Below are 20,741 nucleotides of genomic sequence, written 5' to 3' on the forward strand. Positions count from 1 at the left end.
ACAGTTGGAATACACGGACATAGAGGGTACATGCACTGTTAGCAAACATGGAGAAAGAGTGCGGAATGGAGGATAAAAAGAAAGGAGATGAATAGACCGTGTCTAGAAGAAACTAGACACTAGAGATTGAAAAGAGGATTGACTGGAGTGAGAAACGGGTGGGGGGGTATATGACGATTTGAAGAAAACATTGGAAAAGAGAGGCTACAGGTGGGGGTGGAGGGAGAAAAGAACAGGATAGGGTAGGAGAGACGAGGTCGGGGGAGCTTCACGCTGGCTCGTCTTTGTTGATGTTGTTTGGCATTGTGGGCTGCCAGAAGAAGCCACAGGGTCCAGTGTCTCGCTGAGTCATTCCCCAGCTTTAACATGGAACATCTGTTACTGTACAGCCCCCCCCCCCCCCCCCCCAGCGTACAACACAAAAGCACCAAGGCAAACTGAAACTACAATCTCCCTGGAACAGAGTCCTCTCCCTTTGCCTCTATGGCACTGACTGGCTGAGACCAGTTGAAAGAGTTTTTAAAGGTCTCTGGTTTTCCTCAAATACCAGGAACACTCCTGCTGCTAATTGCCTCAATTTGGTGTGAGCTCAGCTGTGGACTGGTTGTGTGTCGGATAGGCTTAGTCCATACAGCGTATACCAGGGTTTTTTTTCAATACTGTTTTCAATACCGTTAACTATTTCTTTAGAATTTTTTTTTTATATACATTTCAATATTTGTTGCTACTTTTTAAGTAAATACCTGCAGTTAACTTGTGCAGTACTTTAGGAAATAAAGAAGATTGCGTTCTTCATTTCCCCTGTCACATCATTTTTCATTATGAAGCTTACTGGTAGTCCCCAGTCACATGGTGTTTGTTTACAAGCACACAACAACAAGAGACTGGAGCCTTGTGAGTCACTCACTGTTGTACAGCATTACTCCAGGTGATCTAGTTACAATATGGATTTCACAACTAAATGTTTGCCAGCTAGATATCTTATAACTATTAAGTTAACTCAAATTTGCTGAATGCTCTGCAGTTGTGCATTTGGTTTGCTAATTTAATAGCTAGTTAGCTACAGTATCTAGTGGTTAGCTTCTTCCAAAATCAAGCTTTGCTTGGTAACAGCAGAGAATCCCCTCCTGTATCAAGAGCCTTGTGGTCTAATAGTTTGTTTTGTGCGTGCAGCAAACTGTGAGTAGCATTTTTGAGTTACTTGTATAGTTTAGGTCAAGAGACTGTATAAAATGTTAGCAATGCACTCGTTAGCATTCTTTATGGGATGTTACATGTACTTGTTAGCGTTGCTAATCTTTTGGAGAACAGAAGTCTCAGTGTGGTTTGAAAACAGCGCCCCTTGTTCAGTGCCGGTATTCCCAAAATATCCAGATATTGCGCAAGGTCAGTATGAAGGTATGACAATTTGGACACCGCCCAAGCCTAGTGTCGGCTCAAAAAGCTTCTAGTCTTCTGCCTCGACCTGGAGTAGGCGTGGTCGTAGTTCTCCATGTTTGACACCTTGTGTGAAAAATGTATGACATTAGTCAAACACGAGAGAATACCTGAAAAGTCAAAATGGCTAATCCAAACTTTCTAAAGATGAAGTTGAAGAGGATAAGTATGAGAGGGAACCACAGTCGGCTCTTTCTAAAAGCTGTAATGTGACCGAAGAAAGCAGAGGAGGATTTTAACAGCGTGGTACCAAAGATTCCCAAGACACTAAACGCGTGGGTCTACTCAAATCTTAGTAAAGGGATTGCTGTTCGAAGCTCAGGCGGCATTTTAGGCCTCGTCTATTTGCGTTGAGGAGAGCCAATGTTTCCACTCATTCCACAACTGTCTCTTTCTCCTGCTTAATTATCATGCAGCGTGGCAGCAAGAGAAAGGAAAGGCAGGCAGACACAATCTTTTTCTCTCTCTTTCCTTTTCTCTCTTGGTCTTTTTCTCATATACTCACACAAAAGCACCCGGATGCAAGCTAAAAAGAAGCTCAGAAACATACATATGCACTGATACTACTTTGCACATTACAAAGACACAAAGGAACATGATTTCAAAGCCTGTTGAACAAACTTACACCTATACGTACACACACACACACACACACACACACACACACACACACACACACCAGTAATTATCAGTCGTATGGGTGTGAACGTTGTTTGACGTAGGTACTAAAATATTCCTCAAGTAATTCAGTGAAGCATGACAAATCTCATGAATGAAGAGTTATTATAACACACAGGAAGGAACAAAATCCCCCTACCAGGCTGCTAATGTTATATTCACCTTTTCCCCATAGAGACTACGAATATGACATTAGTATGTATAAGAGGATGAATCATTTACCTGTGAGAAATTGCTGTTGTTGTTAAGTACCTGAATTATGTAAAACCATTTACTAGGTGACAGAATAGTACAATTACCTTCTGTACCGTTGTGGTTTTCTGTGGTGATCTTTCTGGAATTTGCAATATCTTTACCTCATCTGCCCATGGCGCTATCCCACCACTTGCAATTTAAATCAAATCAAATGTTATTGGTCACATACACATGGTTAGCAGATGTTATTGCGAGTGTAGCGAAATGCTTGTGCTTCTAGTTCCGACAGAGCAGCATTATCTAATAAGTAATCAAACAATTCCACAACAACTACCTAATACACACAAATCTAAGTAAAGGAATGTAATAAGAATATATACATATAAATATATGGATGAGCAATGACTGAGCAGCATAGGCAAGATGCAATAGATGGTATAAAATACAGTGTATACATATGAGATGAGTAATGCAAGATATGTAAACATTATTAAAGTGACTAGTGATCCATTTATTAAAGTGGCCAATGATTTCAAGTCTGTATGTTGGCAGCAGCGCCTCTGTGTTAGTGGTGGCTATTTAATAGTCTGATGGCCTTGAGATGGAAGCTATTTTTCAGTCTCTCGGTCCCAGCTTTAGATGCCAAGTGAATACCGCTGACAACAAATAATAACCAACATCAGTAAATATAGCCTACATTACATTAAAAACACTCCCTTTTTCTTCTGCAGATTTCTCTATAGCCGCTGCAGACCGGTGCAGTCATGTTCAGGAACAGCTTGAAGATGCTGCTTGGCGGCAAGTCCAACCGCAAAAATCGCAACAGTGGTAAGTCAGTCTGACCAGTGTTGTGTATGTGGTGTGTCTGTCTGTATGTGTGTAAAACTTGCTCACCCACAGTTTAACTATGTGCTTCAATAATACAACATATGACTTACTGTGGTTATCGCCTGCTATTGAAGTCACTGAGATCTACCAGTGATGTCTCTCTTTGCCACTATGAACCAAGTCATTAACTTAAGCACTTATACTTGCCTCCTTTCACAAGTTGGCATCTGCCTAGCTTTTTTTATGTTGATAAAACGTGACTTGCGGTACACGAGGCATTGCGTTGCTGCTGAGTTCAGAGCGAGATACCTGTGACTACACAGCCATGGCACCCTCTCCAGGGACTTGAAGTGGAGCGTGCCACACGATCAGTAGAGACGTGTCAAGCTTGGTAAAGTACGTCTTTGGGATGCAGCTGGTTAGGTTCACATCTCTAAAACTCGGTGCAGAGTCAGCTATACAGTACACCCCAAACACTCTCTTTTACTCAAGTTACTCATCTCCCGGAAACGAAGGTTTGAGGTCATTCACAAAGGGTTTCAGTCCCCATGAAACTGGAGACGGATTGTTTCCCATCATTAGTTCCTTTTAACTTGAAGAAACTTTATATGAATGTAAGTTACACAATTCTATTACTGCCCTTGTCTGACCAAGGACATGTTTTGCAGCATGGTGAATATAGTTTTGCAGTTTCATTACAGTAGTTCCAACAGGCTCAAAATGTTAGCAGCGTAAAAATTAGGGATGCACGATATATCGGGGAACATATCGGAATCGGACGATATTAGCTAAAGATGCCAACATCGCTATTGGCCCGACGTCTAGTTTAACATCTGTGCAAAACCGATGTCAAAGCTGACGTGCATACCTATATAACATAGGTACAGGACGTGAGGATGTCACGTAAAATGTTGTACTACACGTGCAACACAGCATTCCTAACCTAGCCCACAATGTCTGCTGTGTGGATCGAGCAGTGAGCAGTCATTTGAAAGAGTAAGAAATTTCAGCGAGACAACTCAAAAGCGAAATCCATTAATGCCAAGATAATGGAATTCATTGCCCTTGACAATCAACCATTCTCTATCGTGGGTAATGTTGGCTTTCGCCGACTGGTCGAGCACCGGTACACACTACCAAGTGCGCTATTTTTCAGATGTTGCTCTACCAGAATTACACCGTAATAGCATCACTGCTATTAGCTTCATGACTGACATTTGGACCAGCGATGTCAGCCCCATGATTATTATGAGTCTGACAGCACAGTGGGTCCACGAGGATTTCCTACTGAGGAAAGACATATTGCCTGCTCATGATTGTGCGGTTTGTCATACCGCTGCTGCCATTTCAATGGCATTTGATAACATGTTTGAAACTTGGAAACATGAACACACTAGCTAGCTCCATTAAAACAACTGACTCAATAAATACCCTCTGTCATGGCATTAAAACGCCTGCTCAACAAAACTTCCGACACAGGCTTTGAACCAGCGATTCGGTGGCATTCTCTCTTTACTGTGTTGCCACCATGCTCAATGCTCTGTACATGGACCACTACTTCGATGCAGACAAGAAACAGGGTTTACGTGAAATGTTACATACACAGCTGGACAAGATGGAAACGGACACAGTGACAGTGCGCACCGAGGAAGAGAGGCCACGGACAGCTGAAACTTCACTGCTTGACATGTATGATGAAATCCTGGTTGAGAGTGAAACGACGGAACAAATTAACAACGAAACAGCACAGCAAGTAAGTGAAATAAATAGGTTTTGATTATGTTTTACTGGTAATGGGGACATGCGTAAATGCCAACAAAATACATTTTGTGTGTGTGTGTGTGTGTGTGTGTGTGTGTGTGTGTGTGTGTGTGTGTGTGTGTGTAACCTTTATTTAACTATGCAAGTCAGTTAAGAACACATTTTTATTTACAATGACGGCCTACCCCGGACGACGCTGGGCCAATTGTGCGCTGCACTATGGGACTCCCAATCACGGCCGGATGTGATACAGCCTGAATTCGAACCAGGGACTGTAGTGACACCTCTTGCACTGCAATGCAGTGCCTTAGATCGCTGTGTGTGTGTTAACTATTTAACTGTACTAGAATGCTTAAAAGGCATCACTTGTAAAATGTGTTACATTGTGCTCTAGGTTGGACAGTACTGTCAATGGCTTGAGGAACTAAAGTTGTACCACCATTGTACTTTTGAACTATTTTATCATCAACTGAGTTGCTTTTCCTCAAGACTCGAGATTCACTGGTGTACATTTCTGCTACAGTGTAGCTGTAGGCTCATAAAAAAATGACCTGAGAGAATCTGAGCCAACCAAACATACAGTAACGAAGTTTTTTAAACCATGCCACAGTGTCAAGAGACCCTCTGTTCCACACAAGCCCACACTGTGTCCACTCTTGACTGAAAGGTCGCTAATAGCCACCATTTGAAGGGCCAGAAAGGTTTTCAAGGCAGGGGTCGACCCGGCAATAGTACCTCACATTTAATTCAGTGTCCCTGTAAGTTGTTGAAGTTGCTAATAGCAAAGGCTGTCTTCGTGGCAGTGTTCTGCACTTCAGTAAGGAGGTGTGGTAGATCTTGGCCACTACTCGTCGGGTGTATATGTTTTTCTTCCTAAAGCCAGCGCTGAGAGGAAAGTGTCCGGCTCTACGCTATGTTTACCCTCAGAACAGTGCCACCCCAGTGTGTTCAGAGCTCCTCCGTTCCAGCCAAACAGAATGAGAAATGTGACTCAGCAAACGGGCTAGTCCATTTAGAGCGGCAAGTGTAGTCCAGGCTCTAAATCTGAAGCAATAATTTATGTTTCATAACCTCTCCCTTTATCCAGGGTAGTTATGGTAATTGAGCTAAAAGCCTGTGGTATCTGTTTTACCGGAAAGCCATTTTGAATTTCCTCAGTTACTTGTCTTGTCAGACCACAGATAGTTATGAAAGGCCATAGAGGGCTAATTAGGGTAATACAAGGTTATTAGGGGTCACAAGATACTATGACTGTGTACCACAGAAGTCTCATGTTGAAGGGACTGAAAATTAACTCATTGGCCTTACTCTTGAGGCAGAAAGTACTTTTGGAATACTGTTGAAATAGAGAGAGATCGCGGATTCCAATTCAAACAGAAGAAGGTAATGCACTGTGGGAGATGGGCCATTGTGGTTTTGTCGTGGGCCATTGTGGTTTTGTCGTGGGCTGGCAGAGGGTAGCAGGCAGGGGGCGATGAGGTGGGGGGGACACAGAGCCAGAGGTGTTTGGGCTCTGTACCAAGCCTGGCGTTGATGAGGTGCACTCCTGTCTACTCATTTTCCCTCTTGAGCTGTTGGGGGCCAAATCATAGCCAGCTGTTGACCAGAATGCTGTACTGCTGCCAACATCGAAGAGCATTTAGAATACAAGATTGTTATGTGACACAGAATCTAACGTGACACCAAACTACCACAACAGTTGGTCTTGGTAAAGCAGTCTTTTTTTCTCCACGGATGGTCTGTTTCAAATTTCCCTGGGATGCAGTTGCTGCTTTTCTCTTATTGTTTATATAAAAGACCCCCCCACTAGTTCTGGCAAACCATTTGACTAGCATTCTCTCTTCCCATGTCCTTGTTATTTTGTTAGTTTCAAAGACATTTTTGTCCCTCAACGCAAATGAAAGGGAAAGGGGGATACCTAGTCAGTTGTACAACTGAATGCATTCAACTGATATGTCTTCTGCATTTAACCCAACCCCTCTGAATCAGAGAGGTGCGGGGGGCTACCTTAATCGACATCCACGTCATCAGCGGCCGGGGAACAGTGGGTTAACGGCCTTGCTCAGGGGCAGAAAGACAGATTTTTACATTGTCTGCTTGGTGATTCGATCCAGCAATCTTTCGATGTCCTCAGCATATGTTTGGCATAAATTAAATCCAAGCCACCAGCAACTTGCCAAGTAAACATGAATGATCTCGCGACACTGGAAAACACATGTCACCTTGGGATTGATGGTTACTAGCCTCCAGATTCCTCAACCTCTTGGATAAGAATCAAAGCTGACGTTAGCGCCAGCCAACTGCAACACGGTGCGATATTGTGTGCAGAGCGAGGGGAAAAAACGTAATCTCCCAACCCTGCACAGACTGCGGTAAACATTTAGAACATGTCATAACACGTGTAGATTGCAAGGCAGGGGTTTCCTGGAACAAGCCAAGGCAGTTTTGTATTCAATGGCTATTTCTACAGTGCAGAGTCAGACAATTTTTTTCCCCAAGAGTAACCGCCTCACCTCACCTACCCCTTCATAAGAGGTTCGGTCATCCACTATATACCACTACAGTTGAAGTCGGAAGTTTACATACACCTTAGCCAAATACATTTAAACTCAGTTTTTCACAATTCCTGACATTTAATCCTAGTAAAAATTCTCTGTCTTAGGTCAGTTAAGATCACCACTTTATTTTAAGAATGTGAAATGTCAGAATAATAGTAGAGTGATTTCAGCTTTTATTTATTTCATCACATTCCCAGTGGGTCAGAAGTTTACATACACTCAATTAGTTAGCATTCCCTTTAAATTGTTTAACTTGGGTCAAACGTTTCAGGTAGCCTTCCACAAGCTTCCCACAATAAGTTGTGAATTTTGGCCCATTCCTCTTGACAGAGCTGGTGTAACTGAGTCTCAGGTTTGTAGGCCTCCTTGCTCGCACACGCTTTTTAAATGTAATTTTTTTTTTCATTTTTTTTTTTTACATTTTAGTCATTTAGCAGACGCTCTTATCCAGAGCGTACTTTTGTACCTGTTTTCTCCAGCATCTTCACAAGGTCCTTTGCTGTTGTTCTGGGATTGATTTGCACTTTTTGCACCAAAGATGAACGTGGTACCTTCAGGCATTTGGAAATTGCTCCCAAGGATGAACCAGACTTCTGGAGGTCTGGTTCATCCTTTTTTCTGAGGTCTTTTCTGATTTCTTTTGATTTTCCCATGATGCCAAGCAAAGAGGCACTGAGATTGAAGGTAGGCCTTGAAATACATACACAGCTACACCTCCAATTGACTCAAATTATGTCAATTAACCTATCAGAAGCTTCTAAATCCATGACATCATTTTCTGGAATTTTTCAAGCTGTTTAAAGGCACAGTCAACTTAGTGTATGTAAACTTCTGACCCACTGGAACTGTGATACAGTGAACTATAAGTGAAATAATCTGTCTGTAAACAATTGTTGGAAAAATGACTTGACATGCACAAAATAGATATCCTAACCGACTTGCCAAAACTATAGTTTGTTAACAAGAAATTTGTGGAGTGGTTGAAAACGAGTTTTAATGACTCCAACCTAAGTGTATGTAAACTTCCTACTTCAACTGTATATACACATTCTGGTGGATGCTGATTCCTCTCCAAAATGCAGCATACGACTGCAGCACTGGGACACGCGGTGTGCTATGGCTAAGCAGCTTGTATGGATTCAGCCTTGAAAGCGGATGATGGAAAGGGACCAGGGGATGTGTGTGTCAGCTGCAGCAATCTGAGTTTGCTGGCTAATGCCGCTCAATGGCTCTGGTGACTGTCATTGCCAGCCAAGACCGTTGTGCCTGTCCCAGCACCACCTGCTAATTGCAAGCTTTTTTTTGTCAGCAGCGTCAATGAAATCCAGTCAAATTTAGAGGCTCATGCAACCGAGACCAATCAGGCGCAGAGCAAGGAAGCTGTGCACATCGACAAAATTAGAGATTTTCACTGCAGCTGTGGGCCTTAGTTACTAGGTAGGCTGTCCCCTCCCATCATCCCCATCATGTTCATTCATTACTTCCTGTTTGGTGATGAGGTTATTTTCCGCAGAATTTAGTTTACCTCTTTAAATAGCACTTGTGGGAGTGATGGTGCTGAAGCCGGCAGCTTGTCAGGTATGATTTACAACCAAGACATGCAGCTCTACTAATTGTTTCTGTTATTGAGGAGGTGCACCATGTTAACATTGTCTGAATCAAACACATTATTTTTCATCCAACGTTGTATCCTCCTCTAAATGATTGTGCTAATTGAGTTGATTTTTGTCATTCAGTGTCCTCATGTTTGCCCACCAGAGGCTGTAGTAAGACCATGGGACAGTTTATTTTATTTATTTGCTCTGCCAAATCTCTGGCGCCAATGCGTTTATCTACCTCAGCACTCACTCTTATCAGTCCACACTCCTCCTTCCACTTCCCCTTCTCCCTCTCTCTACCTCCCTGATCTGCATCTCTCCATGGTTCTCTCTCTCCGTCTCCCTGCCCATGCCCGCTGACAGGCTCTGGCCCACTGCCCAGGTCCTGGGCGGAACGGCTGGCCCCCACCTACATTCCTCTATCCCTCCTACCTCCCACTATCCCACTCTACCTCCCAGCCATAATCCCCCCCCCCCCCCCCCCCCCCCCACCCACCCCCCAAGAGTCCCTGCTGCCTGTGGAGAGAAAGCATCCCTGGAGCGAGGCCAGGAAGATGGGGGGCTACTGTGCGGCTCAGGCTCTGCCTGCAACACTACAGAGGGGCTCAGCTGTAAGACAACCTCACTACCCTTCCTCTTCTCCCATCCATCACGTCAGTCTCTCTCTGGGGAACCCTTCCTTCCACCTTTATGTGTAGAACCTTTAGATCCCTTGGAATGATGAGTGACAACGTAGAGGAGTATGGGGATTATAGGAGCTGAATGCTTCTCAAACACCAGGTGTTGCTTCAACACAGGGATCACCTTATGTAACTTGGCAGGTCATCATAGCTCACTCAAATCCCCAAAGGAACAAGCTACAGGAGAGGACATAGGAGTGCACTGCTCACTGCAGTCAGTCTACAACAGAGAGAAACTATATTGTAAAGGAATGGGTTTCGTGAGAGTCAGTGCCAGCTACATAAAATGGGAGGACTTAGTACAGGCCATTCCCCTGCTAACAATGCTCTCTCTGGGCAGTCTCCTCCCTGATACAATCTTGCACCAAAGAGCCTGCACCAGGAGTCTCCCTTTCTAAACCAGTCTAAACTCAGTTCAGTAGTAACAGACACTAGATTCTGGCATGGAACTCTGCACCAGGAGGCCCAGTGTGTGACTGATGTTACACCCAGCCCTCCATGTGACTGATACAGTCATTAGAGACCTCATCTCTCCTTCCTTTCCCCAGTCGAGGCTTTACACAGTGTCACGTGGCTCCGAGGCTGCAGACGATCTTGCCCAGTCTCGCTTAGCTCACTGGTTTATCAATGTCGTCAACCCTAACCTCCTCACACCCAGCCAGTAGCAAAGGGGTTGTAAGCCCTCACAAAAATTGACCGAATGGTACCCCTGTAGATTTGTGTTTCAGATCTGTCTCCATGATTCATGTATAGGTGATTCACACTTGTATAGTAGATTATTCAGTAGGTAAAGACCAGACAAGCTGCTGTTGTAAAAGTGTTATTCCCCTTCTCTATTGGTAAAGGTAGAAGTTGCCCTTAACCATCAGATCAGATTAGGAGGATTGAGTCCTTTTGCTTGGCAGTTTACTTTACTGTTGTACTATTGACTCTGATGCCGACTACCTACCATTGTAATATTGTGGTCTGGTAGGATGCCTATAGTTTTCAGTAGGTTACGCATGGCCAGACTCCACAAGTAGCGTCTCAGTCTTGGTGTGGTGTTGATGCATTGCAGGTTTATAGGGTTGTTTACAGCACTACAAAGCTCCACCATCCGCTTGTGTGTGTGAACCTGTCCTCTTTGGAATTCAGCCCTTTGGGAAAGTGTCACCTCAGATCATCGGATGGAACTCTTCTTGGAGTTTACGGATGGATACATGCAATCCATATTCACTTTGTGCACATACACATGCTAAAACACATGTTATCGCATGCGCGTGCACACACACACAATCAAAGAGACACACACATACGTAAACTTTGTAAGCAAGGGAACTGTCATTTATACTCGCATTAAATGTATAAGGTTCAGAGCAGACATACTCTGTGTGTGTGTTGATCACCATTGTGCCTGTACAGAAACAACCTCTCTAGTTCAGAGGAAGAGCAACCTGGAGAGGAAGAAAAGGCTTCCCATTTTAAAATAGCATTTTATCTCAACACCTCTGAATACCCGGAAATATGTTTTTTAACCTACTACCACTCCGTAGTTCAGTAGAACTGTATTTCTATTAGAAGTCAACCGATTATGATTTTTCAACGGCGACACCGATTATTGGAGGACCAAAAAATGCAGATACCAATTAATCGTCTGTTGTTTTTTTACATATATATATATATATATATATATATATATTTTTTTTTCACATATATATATATTGTGTATATATATATATATGTATATACACATACGTGTATATATGTGTGTGTATATGTGTATGTATATACACATACGTGTATATATGTGTGTGTGTGTATATGTGTATGTATATACACATACGTGTGTGTGTGTGTGTGTGTGTGTGTGTGTGTGTATATATGTATGTATATACACATACGTGTGTATGTATGTATGTATGTATGTATGTATGTATGTATGTATGTATGTATGTATGTATGTATGTATGTATGTGTGTATGTGCAGGCGGCCCAAACTGTTGCATATACCCTGACTCTGCGTGCACTGAACGCAAGAGAAGTGGCACAATTTCTCTAGTTAATATTGCCTGCTAACATGAGTTTCTTTTAACTCAACTTGCAGGTTTAAAAATATATACTTCTGTGTATTAATTTTAAGAAGGGCATTGATGTTTATGGTTAGGTACATTCGTGCAACGGTTGTGCATTTTTCACAAATGTGCTTAAATCATCCCCCGTTTGGCGAAGTAGGCTGTGATTCGATGATGAATTAACAGGCACCGCATCGATTATATGCAACGCAGGTCAAGCTAGTTAACCTAGTAATATCATCAACCATGTGTAGTTAACTAGTGATTATGTGAAGATTGATAGTTTTTTTATAAGATAAGTTTAATGCTAGCTAGCAACTTACCTTGGCTCCTTGCTGCACTCGCGTAACAGGTGGTCAGCCTGCCACACAGTTTCCTCGTGGGATGCAATGTAATCGGCCATAATCGGCGTCCAAAAATGCCGATTACCAATTATGAAAACTTGAAATCGGCCCTAATTAATCTGCCATGCCGATTTAATCGGTTGACTTCTAATTCCTATTCACGGCTATTCTGAATGTGCCCTCACTTGGATTGAAGGTTGTGTTCTCAAACACCGTTCCCTCTGATGTGACGAGTTGTTTTGTGAATAATCATGTTTACTCGTGTGGGTGGGTCTATCTATGTATCGGAGTGGGCTTATATAAGTATGCATGGATCAAGTATGTGTCTGTACTATTGTCTATACAATTATTAGGATTTCTGTGTGTTTTGTGAGTGTGATGCTTTTATGTGGTTGTTCAAGGAGGACATTGCAGTCAGTGTGCTTTTTAGAGCTTCCGAGTGTTTTCTGTGTCGAGTGGGAGATGGAGGGCGAGTCCGCCCGCCCGCCTGCCTGTTCCTGTGTGTCTGTCCTTGTATGTGTTCCTGCGCGTGCGCCAATACCTGGCACTTGCTTTCAACACTGCAGAGCTCACTCTCTGTCTACAGCTCTCCATCTCTCTCTCTCTTACTCTTCTCCTCTTCCCTCTCCTTTTTTATCACTCATAATTTGTGTGCCTCTTGCCATATCTCTCTGCCATGTCCTTCAAGTAGTTTACCATGGTACAGGATTTTACTAGCTGGAGACGCAGCCCTTTTCTACTAACTAAGGTGAGACTGACTCAAGCTTTACCTGGCTAGGGTACTTGCATAGGAGGGTGGAATCTAGGGGTGGGGGGAGTCTAGGGGATATAGAGAAGGGACAGGTAATAGTGGTCGGGTTCAGAGAAGTACATGTTTACTGCTGAGACTGCTGGGATGACTGTCCTTTAGCTGCTCTGTGATGCACACACCTCTGAGTACTAGCTAGCTAGTCTAGCACTGCCCACTGGATGTCAATCAGGATGACTGCCAGTTCTGATCTTTACGGTGTGGTTCTATGCTATGAAATTCTTCTCTCTCGGTTTCTGATTCTGCCTCATGTACTACTCTGGCTTTCTCTCTCCAGCCCATTATGCGCCTGCTCCCCCTCTCTCTCTGGTGTGGCAGGTTATGGGCGGGGAAGGGGCTGGGGTGTGGAGAACATGGAGCCTCTTTCACACAGAGTTATGTGCGCTGCATGTATGATTTCTCTCTCTGGCGAGTCGCAGGCACAGGCAGCATAATGATGCGAAGTAGCCGTTTCCTTCCCTCCCTAGCAGCACAGGGCTCCTGCAGATAAAGGCAGAACACACACACACACGTTACACTTGTTACACACATACACGTTACACTTGTTACACACATACGCATTACACACACGCGCGTTACACACACATACGTGTTACACATGTTACACACGCACGTTACACACACATACGTGTTACACATGTTACACACGCACGTTACACACAGACACGTTACACATACATACGCGTTACACACACACGTTACACATACATACGCATTACACATGTTACACACACACGCGTTACACATGTTACACACACATGCGTTACACATGTTACATGCATACCTGTTACGCGCGTTACACACACACATTACACACACGCGTTACACACACACACGCGTTACACACACACGCGTGTTACACACACACGCGTTACACACACACGTGTTACACGCACACGCGTTACACACACACGTTACGCACACACGCGTTACACACACACGTTACACACAGACGTGTTACACACGATACACACAGATGCGTTACACACATTACACAGGCATGTTACACGCGTTACCGACGATACACAGACGCGTTACACACACACGCGTTACACACACACGCGTTACACGCACACGCGTTACACACACACGCGTTACACACACACGCGTTACACACAGACGTGTTACACACGATACACACAGATGCGTTACACACATTACACAGGCATGTTACACGCGTTATCGACGATACACACACGTTACACACAGATGCGTTACACACACACGTTACTCACACACGTTACTTGGACACGTTACTCACACGCGTTACACACAGACCCATTACACGCGTTACACACACACACACGCGCGTTACACACACATACACTCTCACACATACTGAGTATACAAAGCATTAAGGACACCTGCTCTTTCCATGGCATAGACTGACCAGGTGAATCTAGGTGTAAGCTATGATCCCTTGGTCACTTGGAGGAGACAGATTAAAGAAGTATTTTTAAGCCTTGAGACATAAATTGTGTATGTGTGCCATTCATAGGGTGAAGGGGCAAGACACAAGATTGAAGTGCCTTTGAACAGGGTATGGTAGTAGGTGCCGGGCACACTGGTTTGTGTCAAGAACTGAAATGCTGCTGGGTTTTTCAGACTCAACAGTTTCCCGTGTGTATCAAGAATGGTCCACCACCCAAAGGACATCCAGCCAACTTGACACAACTGTGGGAAGCATTGGGGTCAACATGGGCCAGCATCCCTGTGGAATGCTTTTGACACCTTGTAGAGTCCATGCCCTGACAAATTGAGGCTGTTCTGAGGGAAAAGGGGGAGGGGAGGGGTGTAACTCAATATTAGAAAGGTATACAATTACTGTCTGACGCGCATCCAATCATGTACACACACTCATCCCATCAACAAGCATTATTTTTCTCTCTATTACACAGAAACACATTCACTCACACACACCCCTCACCCTCCCATGCACAGTCACACACACTCATTCTTACCCATATTCCCCCTCTCCTTTTCTGCCTCTCCCCTCTAAACACACACACACATCCCTCCACTGTCAGTATCTCTCGCCCACTCTGGGTTTGAGAGAGGGAGAGAGGACAGTGGGATCAGGTTGCTCTGCCTGTGAAATTTCTCTGCTGCTCTTCTTATTCTGCTTTAACTCTGCTCTAATGCCTAGCAGTAGGGAAGCACTGATGGCTTCTGAATAGAGAGGAAATTACTTGCTTTAAAATCCTCACATCATTAACCACCCAGAGAGAAAATACAGCTAATGGTATTGTTCTCTTCTGGCCAATCCATAGCCCAGTATGAGTGTGTAGAGTATGTGGGTAATGAGTATAGTGGGTGGCTGGTGAAGGTGGGCATGGTTGAGTGTTTGCTGGGGGCGGCTGGTTAGATAAGTGCCCACCACACAGTACAGTGGCTCAGCAGAAACATTACATTCCCAAACTGTTTTTGCACTTGCACTCCCACAACATTTCTGTGTGATTCCTCACGAAACCCAGACAAAAAAAGACCATGATTTGGGGGATTTTCATGAAATGTAAGCCATAGGATAGTGCTTTGGGGGAAAGATTGTTGACATACACTACCGTTCAAAAGTTTGGGGACATTTCTAAGGGACCTTGTTTTTGAAAGAAAGGCCATTTTTTGTCCATTAAAATAACATCAAATTGATCAGAAATACAGTGTAGACATTGTTAATGTTGTAAGTGACTATTGTAGCTGGAAACAGCTGATTTTTAATATCTACATACGCGTACAGAGGCTCATTATCAGCAACCATCACTCCTGTGTTTCAATGGCACGTTGTGTTAGCTAATCCAATGTTATAATTTTAAAGGACTAATTGATAATTAGAAAACCCTTTTGCAATTATGTTAGCACAGCTGAAAACTGTTCTGATTAAAGAAGCAATAAAACTGTCCTTCTTTAGACTAGTTGAGTATCTGGATCATCATTATTTGTGGGTTCGTTTACAGGCCCAAAATGGCCAGAAACAAAGAACTTTCTTCTGAAACTAGTCAGTCTATTCTTGTTCTGAGAAATGAAGGCTATTCCATGCGAGAAATTGACAAGAAACTGAAGATCTCGTACAACGCTGTGTACTACTCCCTTCACAGAACAACGCAAACTGGCTCTAGCCAGAAAAAGCCATATCTCAGACTGGCCAATAAAAAGAAAAGATTAAGATGGGCAAAATAACACAGACGCTGGACAGAGGTAGATTGGGGGGGAAAAAGTGTTATAGACAGACAAATCTAAGTTTGAGGTATTCGGATCACAAAGAAGAACATTCGTGAGATGCAGAAAAAAATGAAAAGATGCTGGAGGAGTGCTTGACTCCATCTGTCAAGCGTGGTGGAGGCAATGTGATGGTCTGGGGGTGCTTTGGTGGTGGTAAAGTGGGAGATTTGTCCAGGGTAAAAGGGATCTTGAAGAAGGAAGGCTATCACTCCATTTTGCAACGCCATGCCGTCTCCTGTGGACGGTACTTAATTGGAGCCAATTTCCTCCTACAGCAGGACAGTGACCCAAAGCATAGCTCTGAACTATTTAGGGAAGAAGCAGTCAGCTGGTATTCTGTCTATAGTGGAGTGGCCAGCACAGTCACCGGATCACAACCCTATTGAGTTGTGGGAGCAGCTTGACCGTATGGTACGTAAGAAGTGCCCATCAAGCCAATCCCACTTGTGGGAGGTGCTTCAGGAAGCATGGGGTGAAATCTCTTCAGATTACCTCAACAAATTGACAACTAGAATGCCAAAGGTCTGCAAGGCTGTAATTGCTGCAATTGGAGGATTCTTTGACGAAAGCAAAGTTTGAAGGACACAATTATTATTTCAATTAAAAATCATTATATCCTTATCAATGTCTTTCCTATTCATTTTGCAACTCATTTCATGTATGTTTTCATAAAAAACAAGTACATTTCTAAGTGACCCCAAACTTTTGAACGGTAGAGTATATTTGACATAATTGAGACATTGATCAAAGTTGACATATTTATGACATTTTAAGGCCTTACCCAGACTCCATAGTGTTTCATCTGTAGTCGCTACAAAGCAAACATTGGTGTCATATGAAGCGTTACCGCTTGCTCTGTGATATGTGTAGTATTTTGATTTCAACATTTGATTGCTATATATTGTTAAACATAATATATTCTAACCGGCTTTTCAAAGTTCCAGAGTGGGATCTCTCCTACTTTTAGTTAGGATCCAATATGTAAGCATTACCAACAGAGTGAATATGAAAATTGATTCTGCTGGTGATTTACTGGATGTGCAATGATACAAGTAAGAGGAGGGCTGGATTGGTTACCTTGCCTACTGTGGCAATGTCTCTGTATTAAATGGGCCATAACTTAGAACTAGCAGAGAGCATATTATGTCTGGGTTTTGTGAGGAGTTATCTTCTGTTACACTCTGATATTGTCTCCATGTCCCTTATCATTTGGATGATAATGTTGTCACAACTTTGCTTTAATGTTCTCACATTGTTTCTCTAGGGTCCCGCTAACTCCATATATGTAACATCATGGTACACAAGGTCACTGACTCGCTTCTCCTCCTTTTCTTTCCCCTCTTCTCCTCCAATTAGTGAATTCTGCCGACGCTGCTGGATTTATGGGCTTTATCATGCAACGTCTGCCGCTGAGCACAGCAGGATCCACACAGCTGTGGATCCACACAGCCTCTCACAGCATTCATCAGCTACTTACCACCCCTGTTTACAGCAGTACAGGCTAATGAAGCTCTATGAAGTTTAAATGTCTCCCAATGTCATTCTTTGATGCACAGGATTGCTCCCCCTGTCATTAAGCCATGGTTTCATCGATGCTCCCATCAACATGTTGTAGTGTCCATTGAGGAAACCATCTGATGACACTGCCTGATGCCATCGTCTACACCTCTGCCGTTAGCTTTAGCCTGTTGCTAACAGACGCCTTCGATTTAAACTGAATGTCAGGTTACTTCCCTCTCAGTGTATTTTTAGGAACAGGTCAGGTCATTGGGAAAACCTCTGGGCCCTATTTATAACCTTGTCGTTTTCATTGAAGTGGGATAAACAGTGCTCTGCTAGCAAAGCCTAGCTTGTAGCAGACGCCACCAGATGAACTTTAGCATGCTTTGTTTGGAGAGCGAGAGAGAGAGCCCAGTGGAGCACTTGATGAGAGACAGACAGACAGAGAAGAGGAACAAAACAAAACCGATAGAAAACAGGAGTGGAGGAGTGGTGGCTCACAGCCCGGGGTTTTGTCTTGTCTCCTCTCCTCTATTTTCTCCTCCTCTCGCTGGCTAACCCACTCCCTCATGCTCTCGCTCACACACAGCCAGAAAGCTGAATTGTTCAACAGTGCAAGACTACACCAAAGCATTGCTTCTTTCTCCAGGCCAGAAACACACACACACACACCTTAACTAGCATCCCTTAGCACGTGACACGTCGCAACTGGAAGTGCGTGTTTATAATGGCTGCTAAGCTGTACAAGGCTTTAACATCTGGAACCATGTGGAACACTTACCTCCTCACATGCTCCAAACAAGCAGGCCAATATTCCCCACAGCAAAGAGAAAACAACAGAGGATTGGAATTGTATGTTTAGGTATGGTACCTAAGGTCTTGTTTCCCCCATGTATAATTCTATTTAGAGAAAAAAAAAATACTATTTGTAGTAACAAAATAAGCCTGGCAAGTAAGGTTATAGTACGGTACCTCTAATACAATGATTAAAGATGGTGTAGCTAACCCTGGGCTAGGAAAAACTCCAGGCCCTATTGGTGAAGTCTGGTCTATCGCCTCTGTGTCCTACTCAGAAGGATTGCTAACAAGACCGCTAAATAGCTAATCAAATGACTACCTGCATTGACCCTTTTTGGCACAAACTCTCTTGCACTGACTCTATGGACTCACACATACAGTACTTACACTAACACCCCAACACACTACATACTGTACGCCCACACACGCATAACACGCTAACACATGCATACTGACGCCACACACACTTTCACACTCACCACATACACTGCTGCTACTGTTTTATCTATCCTGTTGCCTTGTCACTTTACCCCTACCTATATGTACAGTACATACCTACCTCAATTACCTCGTACCCCTGCATATCAACTTAGTACTGGTAATCCCTGTATATAGCCATGTTACTTTTACTCGTCATTATTATTCATTAGTCACTGTATTTATTCCTCCTATATTTTTTTCATCTTTAACTCTGCATTGTTGGAAAAGGACCCATAAGTAAGCATTCCACTGTTAGTCTACACCTGTTGTTTACGAAGCATGTGAAAAATGATTGGATTGATTTGGAGCTGGAGAAACACAGCTGGTCACCTTCAGCTCAGAGTAGACCAAGGTCAGAGCAGATATTTGTCTTCATCAGGGGTCTCTGGCCCTGTTCAAATAGGTATAGGTTAACTCCTAATGTGCATATTGGATACATTAAGTATAAACCCCTACTTCAGAGTACAATTCATCAGTCCACATAATTAGAATAGATTGTCTTGCATACTCATGCTATGACTAGTACATGCATTTATTAAGTTCTAAGTCATTTTAATTGACAGGTCTGATTTAATGACTACTTTCAGACACGATGTACACAGATATAGGGTATGGTTACTGCTGGTATTGGACATTTCTTAGAGGAATTCATTCAAATATTGGGTTCACCCATTTCAAATAAAGACTTCCTGCAGTTTACTAGTATCACATTTACAGTTATTGAATCCCACCTGTCTTGTAAATACGTCATACATAAGGCTTCCACAGGGCTCTGAGACCCTTTATTGCCTAATTAAGAGTGTGAGTGAACACCCCATCAGTGTAAAGTGTCTGCTTCGTGGATGTCAGGGCCGCTCTCATATTGATCCATGTGGTGTGTCTCACCAGACAAAGTGGAGAGAACTAGAGAATGTCTCTGAATATTAAGCTAGCCTAAATGATGTGAAGAGGCACCAGGCATGTTGAATTATTCGAAGTGCCAGAAAGTAACCATTGATACCCCACTATAAGTGTGTAAATAAACTACTAGGTGCCAGCTGAAGAATAGTGTTACCAAACAATTCTTCCTGCCACAGCCCAGTCTTAAGCTGCAATGCAACCCAGTGTAATTGGTTGGGATCCACCATGTGGGATAAGCTGCCATAGGGTAGTGCTCCCAGGCACTTCGGTTGGTTATAGGCAACAGCCTTTAGGGAAGGCTACATGACAACACAGGATGGAACATGTGTTCCCATGACACAAGCAGCTGTCGTAACCGCCCCCTCTGCGCCGTGTGTGTGACTAGGGAGAGTTGCGTCATGGACGTGGCTTTATGCCAGAGCACCGTCTGGCGTTCCACTTTCTGCCAATAGCTCTCTGTGGTCCTACTGTTGGCTATGGTGTTAGCATGCTATCATTAGCATGCCATGGTGTTATACTATGATGTTAGCATCATAGCCCCCCCCCCCAAATCATCCCAGCTGGTGTTGGGGGTGGTTGTTCCCATGAAATGGGACTTTGGGCAGTGCCACACAGAGCAGATTTAGGCCATGCTTTGGGCTTAGGACCCAAGCTGCTGGGTTTTGCGTTGGGGGGAGGTAATGTACTAGAACAATTGCTTTTCAACATGCTGGACCTGATAATATCATGCCTACAGGAGAAATTTGTATGGAAGTTTTCCAGTCAACCCATATTGTAGGTAATTAGCTTAGATAATTTATTTAACTTGTCCATAGACGACAGGGAAATATTTGTAAAACTGAGGTTTCTTTTTCTTCATCTTTACTTTTTCCCTTGTTCTCTTTCCCTGTCCTCTGCCTCACAATACTG

General features: G+C 43.5%; 1 protein-coding gene across 3 annotated transcripts in view; it reads left to right on the forward strand.

The window, feature by feature from the left end:
- The window catches only part of LOC115171274 (protein TANC2-like), a 137,424-nt gene that overhangs the window by 62,347 nt on the left and 54,336 nt on the right, over window positions 1-20,741 (forward strand). For 2 of the 3 annotated variants that reach the window (XM_029727928.1, XM_029727929.1), the window contains exon 3: window positions 3,042-3,138. In XM_029727928.1, the coding sequence (XP_029583788.1) occupies window positions 3,075-3,138 (64 nt within the window). In that variant the 5' untranslated portion in view covers window positions 3,042-3,074. Of the gene's footprint in view, window positions 1-3,041; window positions 3,139-12,733; window positions 12,879-20,741 lie in introns of those variants that run through there. The other variant, XM_029727930.1, reaches the window with a different exon arrangement.

The sequence above is a fragment of the Salmo trutta genome, chromosome 32, assembly GCF_901001165.1.
Source record: "Salmo trutta chromosome 32, fSalTru1.1, whole genome shotgun sequence".
Lineage (NCBI taxonomy): Eukaryota > Metazoa > Chordata > Actinopteri > Salmoniformes > Salmonidae > Salmo > Salmo trutta.